We start from the raw sequence: 9,379 nt of genomic DNA on the forward strand, positions 1-9,379 counted from the left end.
AGCATGGCCAGGGAGTTTGAGATGGGTACTGATTATCAGCTAGTAGTAGAGATTGCTCGGAGGATTAAGGGCTACCGCTAGAGGGGTAGAGAGAAGATGCAGCAGGACAAGAGGACCCGATTCTCGGGAGAGTTTAGAGGTGCCCCGGCTAGGGGCAGAGGTCAGTTTGGGAGGGTTCAGCCTAGCAGGCCCACATATCCAGCACCACCACTACTTCTTCGGGGTGCTCCAGCACGACCCTATTTCAGTGCTATGCGAGAGAGTTCTTATCGCCTACCAGTTCATCAGGGTTCCTCCAGTGCCTACTTCAGTGCCATGCCATAGAGTGTATACCGCCCACCAGCCATCCAGGGTTCTTCTAGTGGGTATTCAGGCCATCAGGGTCAGACTTCGGGACAACAATATATGGCACTGCGGGGTTGTTATGAGTGTGGGGATCTGGGTCACATGAAGAGATTTTGTCCCAGACTTCGGGGCAAGGCAGTACAACAGGGTCATCAGCCTATGATTACAACACCAGCCGTCCGACTGCCTAGAGGCACAAGACAGGCATGTAGGGGTCGTCCTAGAGGTGGAGGCCAGGCAGGGGGAGGTCAGCCAGCTATTGTTCAGCCAGGCGGAGGCCAGCCAGCCGGTGCTCTAGCTAGATTCTATGCTTTTCCGGCCAGACCAGATGTAGTGGCCTCAAATGCCATGATCACAGGTATTATTTTTGTACGCGGTAGGGATGTTTCAGTATTATTTGATCCAGGGTCTACCTATTCATATGTGTCATCTCTGTTTGCTCATTTCCTGGTTATTCCTCGTGAGTCCTTGGGTACTCATGTTTATGTGTCCACTTATGTGGGCGATTCTGTAGTTGTGGATCGGATTTACCGGTCCTGTGTGGTTACATTCTGTGGTTACGAGACTAGAGCAGACCTTCTGTTACTTGATATGATCGACTTTGAGGTCATCCCGGGCATGGACTGGTTATCCCCATATCATGTCATCCTTGATTGTCATGCCAAGACTGTTACTTTAGCGATGGCAGAGTTGCCGAGATTAGAGTGGAATGGTTCCTCCGTTATTATATCTAGTCGGGTTATCTCTTTTTTGAAGGCTCGACATCTGGTCACGAAGGGTTTTTTGGCGTATCTAGCATATGTTCGGGATACCACCGCGGAGTCTCCGATGATTGATTCAGTGCCAGTAGTTCGAGAATTTGCTAATGTGTTTCCTTTTGACCTTCCAGGCATGCCGCCAGATCATGATATTGATTTCTGTATTGATTTGGCTCCAGGTACCCAGCCTATATCTATCTCACCGTACCGTATGGCTTCGAAAGAGCTGAAGGAGTTGAATGAGCATCTTGAGGAGTTATTGGCAAAGGGGTTTGTCAGACCGAGTGTATCACCTTGGGGTACACCAGTGTTATTATTGAAGAAGAAAGATGGAACTATGCGGATGTGCATTGATTACCGCCAGTTGAACAAGGTTACCATCAAGAACAGGTACCCGTTGCCGCGTATTGTTGATTTGTTTGACCAGTTGCAGGGTGCTAGGGTGTTTTCTAAGATCGACTTGAGATCGGGGTACCATCAGTTGAAGATCCGGGACTCGGATATTCTAAAGACTGCCTTCCGTACCAGATATGGTCATTATGAGTTTTTAGTGATATCCTTTCGCTTGACTAATGCCCCCGCGGCATTTATGGATTTGATAAATCGGGTGTTCAGGCCTTATATTGATTCCTTCGTTATCGTCTTCATTGATGACATCTTGATTTACTCATATAGCCTGGGGGAGCACGAGCAGCATTTGAGAGTGGTACTTCAGACCTTGCGAGAACAGATGTTATATGCTAGGTTCTCCAAGTGTGAGTTTTGGCTTGAGTTTGTGGCATTCTTGGGGCATATTGTATCAGGAAAAGGTATTAAGGTGGATCCCAAGAAGATTGAGGCAGTTCAGAGTTGGCCTCATCCCACTTCAGTGACTGAGATCAGGAGTTTCCTGAGTTTAGCAGGTTATTATCGCCGGTTTGTGCAAGGCTTTTCATCCATTGCGGCGCCTTTGACTAGATTGACCCAGAAGGGTGCTCCATTCCGTTGGTCCAGTGATTGTGAGGCGATCTTTCAGAAGCTCAAGACAGCTTTGACCACAGCACCAGTTCTAGTGTTGCCTTCCGGTTCGGGGATATAGACGATTTATTACGACGCTTCACGCGTTGGCTTGGGTTGTGTCTTGATGTAGGAGGGGCGAGTTATTGCATATGCTTCATGTCAGCTGAAGATCCATGAGAAGAATTACCCTGTGCACGACTTGGAGTTGGCCGCGATTGTCCATGCTCTTAAGATATGAAGGCATTATCTGTTTGGGGTATCATGTGAGGTTTATACTGATCATCGCAACTTACAACATTTGTTCAAGCAAAGATATATCAATTTGAGACAGCGTAGATGGCTTGAGTTACTGAAGGATTATGACATCACCATTCTTTATCATCCAGGCAAGGAAAATGTGGTCGCGAATGCCTTAAGCAGGAAGGCAGAGAGTATGGGTAGCTTGGCATTCATTTCAGCAGAGGAGAGGCCACTAGCTTTGGACATTCAGTCCTTGGCTAACAGACTTGTGAGGTTGGACATTTCAGAGCCTAGCCGAGTTCTTGAATGTGTTGTCCCCTAGTCCTCATTATTGGGGTAGATCAAGGCTCGGCAGTTTGATGATCCACATTTGGCAGTTCTCAGAGAGACGATACTACATGGTGGTGCCAAGGAGGTTTCTATTGGAGAGGATGGTGTTCTGCGACTCCAGGGTCGCCTATGTGTTCCTAATGTCGATGGCTTTAGGGAGAGGATTCTAGAAGAGGCACACAGTTCTCGGTATTCCATTCATGCAGGTGCTACGAAGATGTATCGTGACCTGCGACAACATTATTTGTGGCGGCGGATGAAGAAATACATAGTTGAGTATGTAGCTAGGTGCTTAAATTGCCAGCAGGTTAAGTATGAACACCAGAGGCCAGGTGGCCTACTTCAGCAGATGACTATACCTGAGTGAAAATGGGAGCGCATTACTATGGACTTTGTAGTTGGATTGCCGCGGACCTTGCGGAAGTTTGATGTAGTTTGGGTCATTGTCGATAGGTTAACCAAGTCGGCACACTTCATTCCGGTTGTGACTACCTATACTTCAGATAAATTGGCCCAGATTTATATTAGGGAGATAGTTCGGTTGCACGGTGTGCCTGTTTCCATCATATCAAATAGAGGCCCTCAGTTCACTTCACATTTTTGGAGAGACGTACAGAGTGAGTTGGGGACCCGTGTAGAGTTCAACATAACATTTCATCCACAGACCGACAGACAGTCAGAGCAGACACTTCAGATATTGGAGGACATGTTGAGAGCATGTGTGATTGACTTTGGGGGACAGTGGGATCAGTTCTTGCCATTGGCCGAGTTTGCTTACAACAACAGTTATCAGTCCAGCATCGAGATGGCCCCATTTGAGGCTTTATATGGTCGGCGATGTCGTTCTCCCATCGGATGGTTTGAGCCCGACGAGGCTAGGTTATTTGGTACTGATCTGGTGAAGGATGCCTTGGAATAGGTAAAGTTGATTCAGGAGCGACTTCGCACAGCACAGTCCAGACAGAAGAGTTACGCAGATCAGAAGGCGCGTGATGTATCATTTATGGTAGGCGAGAAGGTTCTCTTGAAAGTCTCGCCGATGAAAGGTATTATGAGATTCGGAAAGAACGGCAAGTTGAGCCCAAGGTTTATAGGTCTATTTGAGGTGTTGAGGCGAGTTGGGGAGGTTGTTTATGAGCTTGCTTTACCTGCCAGCCTATCCGGGGTTCATCCCGTTTTTCACGTGTCTATGCTCCGGAGGTACCATGCCTATATGTCACATGTGTTAGACTTCAGCACTATTCAGCTAGATGAGAGCTTGGGCTATGAGGAGGAGCCAGTTGCTATTGTTGCTAGGCAGGATTGCCATTTGAGGTCCAAGAGGATTTTCGCGGTAAAGTTTCAGTGGAGGGGCCAACCAGTCGAGGAGGCGACTTGGGAGTCCGAGGTGGACATGCGGAGAAGATATCCACACTTAATCAGCACTTCAGGTATGAATCTAAACCCGTTCGAAGATGAATGTTTGTTTAAGAGGTGGAGAATGTAACGAGCCGACTGGTCGTTTTGCTTTCTAGAACCCCGTTCCCCTAAATAAGACTTCCAGTGCATGCTTTTACTGATTTATGACATGCGGGGATGGTTGGTTCGGGATTTGGAAGAGTTTGGGTTGAAATCGGAAAACTTGGTTCCTTCAGGTTGGCTTGAAAAGCCAAGTTTGACTTCGGTCAATATTTTGAGTAAACGACCTCGGAATTGGGATTTGACGGTTCCAATAGGTTCGTATGATGATTTTGGACTTGGGCGTATGTTCGAATCGGGTTTTGGATGACCCAGGAGTGGTTTGGCGCCCAATAGGGAAAGTTGGTTCTTGAAGGTTTTAGAAGTTCTTTAAAATGTGGTTTGGAGCGGGTTTTTGTAATATCGAGGTCCAAACGGAATTTCGAGACTGGGAATAGTTCCGTAGTGTCATTTGCACGCAAAATTTTGTGTCATTCCGAGTAGTATAAGTACGTTTCGGCGCATTGGAAGTAAATGGAAGAGCTTGAAGTTCTTAAGTTTGATTCAATTGGTTTTAGGGTGTGATTCTTAGTTTTAATGTTGTTTCGGGCATTACGAGAGTTCGAGCGAGTCCATTTTATGATTTCAAACTTGTTGGTACGTTCGGACGGGGCCTCGGAGCCTCGAGTGTCAATCGAACGAGGCTCGGACCAAGTTGGAATTTGGAAGCCAAAGCTGAAGCTCCAGCTGCTGTAATAATCGCACTTGCACTTGGTCAGACGCAGGTGCGATCCCCATGATCGTAGATGCATCCCAGCATAGGCTGCCCAACCATCGCATAAGCTAAAGAAGGACCGCACCTACAAAAGCGCAGGTGCGAAGGCAGGCATCGCAGGAGAGGGCAGTGTCGCAGGTGCGCGTCGTTTGTGGCTGATGCGTGGCCACAGGTGCGATCACATGGGCGTAGAAGTGAGATGAGGCAGTCTGGATTTGGTTCGCACCTGTGCGAGTTATCTGCAGATGCGCCAATGTAACCGCAGGTGCGGAAGTCACTGAAGGGCAGTGATGTTTTAAATCGGGGTTTGAGCACTTTTGCTCACTTCTTACTCTTCTTGGGGGCAAGTTTGGAGCTGGTTAGAGAGGGTATTTCCATCAACTAGTTGAGGTTAGTAATTCCTATCAAATGTGAGTTAAATACATGGTTTATGGGTAGGTTATAACATGTAAATTAGTGAAAATCTTGGGTTTAGAAGAAAACCTAGGTTTTTGATAAAAAATGGAGTTTTACCACGAAAATGGTTATGGAACTTAATGAAAATCATATATTTATGTTCCTAAGGTTATGGGTAACAACTTTCTTCGAAAAATTCTAGAATCTGAGCACGTGGGCCCGGGGGTGAATTTTTGGAATCTTGCATTTAGGGTTGGGAAATTACTTAAATAGTAGGGTTATGAACTTTTAAGACTATATTGATTAGTTTCTACACTATTTGGATAGTTTTGGATTGTTCGGCACCAAATTAAGGGTTTGGGCATAAGCTTGGACCAGAAAGTAGGCCTTAAAGTGAGGTAAGTCTCTTTTCTAACCTTGTCAGAATGAAATTTCCCTATAGGTGAACTTAATTAATGTATAATTATTTGTGGGGGCTACGTACGCACAAAGTAATGAGAGTTCGTACGTAGCTACTAATCTTGTTATGCCCGAGTAGTTTTTGGCTTAAACCATGCTTTGTGAGTACCATTATCTAAACATAATTGTTTATTTGCATTGGAAGGAACTAAGTTGAGGATTTCAAGATTTCAAAGGTTTCAAGTAAATTAATATTTTGAAAAGAATTGAGAAAACTTACGTTATATTTATATTTAACCGCGTCACAAGTATATTCTACGAGCGGGGTGATTATTTTCACTACTCTCATGGGAGCGGGCCGTTCGCCTCGGCAGGTTAATAGATGCATCTATGGTTCGCACCGTTCGACCCTCGGTAGTGCACAATTTATATTTTCATGTTGGATCGGGCCGAACGTCCTCGCTGGAATTTGTGTGTGATAATAGAAGTGGAAGCCCTTTTTATAATTGGTATAAATTTACTGTTTTAGAGATCATTTGTTTAAAATGAATGAAGTATTTTGGTTTCTTAGATATGATGGAAGAACTGTACAGTTATTTCTTATTCTGAGTTTATTGTTAGTTTTGTGTATCATGCTTATTTAGAATCACATATTATTATATTATTGGCCGTAGTGAGTGTCGAAGTCGACCCCTCGTCACTACTTCTTTGACGTTAGACTGGATACTTACTGGGTACATATTTTTATGTACTCACGCTATACTTCTGTACTTGATTGTACAGGATTTGAGGCAGGTGCATCTGGCCACTAGTCCGGCGCATCGGCTGATTTTCCAGCTCAAGACTTCCCGGTGAGCTGTCCTTTTGAGCCGTTCTACACCAGTTGGAGTCTCTCTTATATTCTTTTATTTTCTGTCCATTTCCTTTCAGATAGTAGGCTAGCATTGTTTTGTATATTCTACTAGATTGCCCACATACTTGTGACACCAGGTCTTGGCACACACACTAGTAGACTTATGGTTTTGGTTTGCTCACATGATTACGATTACTACTAATTGCTTCCATTTATTTATGTTAAAATTTCAAAATCCTAAATATTTGTTTTATAAAATAAGGAAAAAGCTATCGTTTTCAAATCTATCTAAGCGGAAAGTTACTAGTTGATCAGTGTTGGCTTGCCTAACAATGGTGTTGGGCGCTATCACAGCCTATAATGGAATTGGGTCATGACATTACCAATCCATACATGACGACCTCGACCTGACAGATGACAGTGATAATAATGTGAATTCTGATACGTTCATCCCTCTCTCAACAGAAGATATATCCCGTCTTTACACCCGTTGAAGCTCTCCATCATAGTCAAGGTTTTTGGCAAGAAAGTGATACACCAGTTACTCAAACATAAACTTACCATACTGTGGAAACCTTTTGAGGATATACACTCATTGACATGGGGTCGTATTTCTTCCTTATAAAATTCAAGCAAGAGATCAACATGCACAAAGCTCTACATGGAGGCCGTGGTTTATATTCAACCATTTCTTCTCTGTACGCCATTGGGAACCTACTCAGCTCTATGGGTTCATCTCCCAGAATTGACCACTGAGTTTTATGACCTAGAAATCTTGCAACGAGTGGGCAACAAACTTGGACAACTTCAAAAAGTGGACACATGCACTTCAACGACACCAGGGGAAGATATGCTCGTATATGCATAGAAGTCCCTCTTGAAATACCTCTTAAATCCCACGTGCATATTGGCTCACATAAACAGGTCCTACTTTCCAAAGGACTCAACCTATTATGAACTAAATGCAGTCGATTTGGTCACCCTAGTTGGAACTGTCGTTATACTATCACCCCGCCCCTCTCTCCCCTGCCCACAACACTTGATCCTTAACTTTTAATTCCATAATCTCACACTCACACTGTGGACGAGTGGCACCCTATCACTTTCCCAAAAAGATCCTACCACAGACCTAAAACGAATCTCAACATTGCAACATCCACAAGACATGGCCATTCAGATTCTCAGAGGGCGGCGGCACACATAAAGGCGACCACATCTACTTCTGTAGATAATCCAGGTATGTTCTTCAAACCTAATGGGCCTCCTCTTGGAAATCACAGTCTGGCCATCCCCACTCCAAGCCCACTTCCCCTAACACTAACAAATTCTCTGAACTAGCCCAACTAGACGACCAACTTAACACCAAATTGGCCATTCAGGATAACTCTATAATTGATACTAAGTCAGCGAACCACCAAAAATCCCATTACCAAGTTCATAACCCAACATCTATTAATCTATTAATAAAGGGAAAAGCCCAGTAGACTATCATAGACTTCAACCCGACCACCCTAATTATAATGCACCTACACTTCTCACGATACTCTACATGTAGCCCACCAAGCTACAGTAGAGATGACCAACAAAATAGACACGGAGCTTAGCCCCCCAACTCTACATCACTACCAATTACCTCAAGTTAGCCATGTGACACCAATCAATGAACCACAAAGTGACACCTCAAAAGAATCCCTACACACTTCTCCTCATCATTATCTCTCCCAGACACTACCACCGTAACTTTGCATGCCACAGTAAACCCTCCAATCGCTACCCAAGCTGTTTTGACGACTCACTATAATTCTATTCTCCCAGAACAACACAATGATGCCCACCCATGTGAAAAAAGTTATCAATATTGCTACAGCTACAAGCAACAGTCCATGCACGCATATTTCTAACCCCTCACCCACACACACACTCTTCACTATTGCAGTCACTCTCAGACGAAGATAAGCACTCATCTCCCTTCTATTCCTCTCTCATAATCTCTACTTCTACACTAACCTCATGTCACGGCCAAAATTCCCCTCCGTTGGGTATCGTGATGGCACCTAGTCTTAGGGACTAGGTAAGCCTAACATTTACTGAATAACAACAATAAATAAATAACATCTAACAATTTTTGAAATGGAAATCTCTATAAAATTTACAATTCTCAAAACCGTCCGGAAGTAGGATTTTTGATATCGGGGTCTGAATGCGATTCCGAGAGTTGGAACAGCTCTGTTATGTTATTTTGGACTTGCCTGCAAAATTTGACTTTCGCCATTTCAAGCCTAAATAAGTTACAGACCTCAAATTCACCATCCGGACATGCTCCTAAGTCCAAAATCACCCAACGGAGCTAACGGAACCGCCAGAACTGCATTTCGGAGTTGTCTTCACACAATTCTAACTACGGTCAACATCCTAAGACTTAAGCTTCCGTTTTAGGGACTAAGTGTCCCAAATCATCCGAATCATCCAGTAACTGAATTCAACTACGCACGCAAGTCAATACACATAACACAAAGCTGCTCAGGGCCTTATACTGCCGAACGAGACTTAAATTCTCAAAACGACCGGCCGGGTCGTTACACCTCCCCTACCACAATCCATGCAACGCCCTACATTCACCCCCAATCGCCAAAACACAATCTTGAGAGATAAGCTCCGAAAGAACAATCAATACTTCCATCCATCCAGACTGGCCATGGTCGGTCTGCACCATCCATATCCCACCCCCATTAGTGTACACATCTCAAGACCATCCAATGGACCAACTACTACAATCTTGGTTGGATATGGGGCTGCAAGATTATGCCCTAACCTTCACAATGGAACTCCACAACCAAGAGGTCATAC

General features: G+C 44.5%; 1 protein-coding gene across 1 annotated transcript; it reads left to right on the forward strand.

Annotated features, from left to right (window-relative positions):
- Positions 1-405: 405 nt before the first annotated feature.
- LOC138908289 (uncharacterized) lies at positions 406-2,181 on the forward strand. The gene is made up of 2 exons (XM_070198947.1): positions 406-1,373; positions 1,779-2,181. Exons 1-2 carry the CDS (start codon positions 406-408, stop codon positions 2,179-2,181), a joined length of 1,371 nt encoding a protein of 456 aa, XP_070055048.1.
- The last annotated feature ends 7,198 nt before the right edge of the window (positions 2,182-9,379 follow it).

This window comes from Nicotiana tomentosiformis, chromosome 3, assembly GCF_000390325.3.
Source record: "Nicotiana tomentosiformis chromosome 3, ASM39032v3, whole genome shotgun sequence".
Classification (NCBI taxonomy): domain Eukaryota; kingdom Viridiplantae; phylum Streptophyta; class Magnoliopsida; order Solanales; family Solanaceae; genus Nicotiana; species Nicotiana tomentosiformis.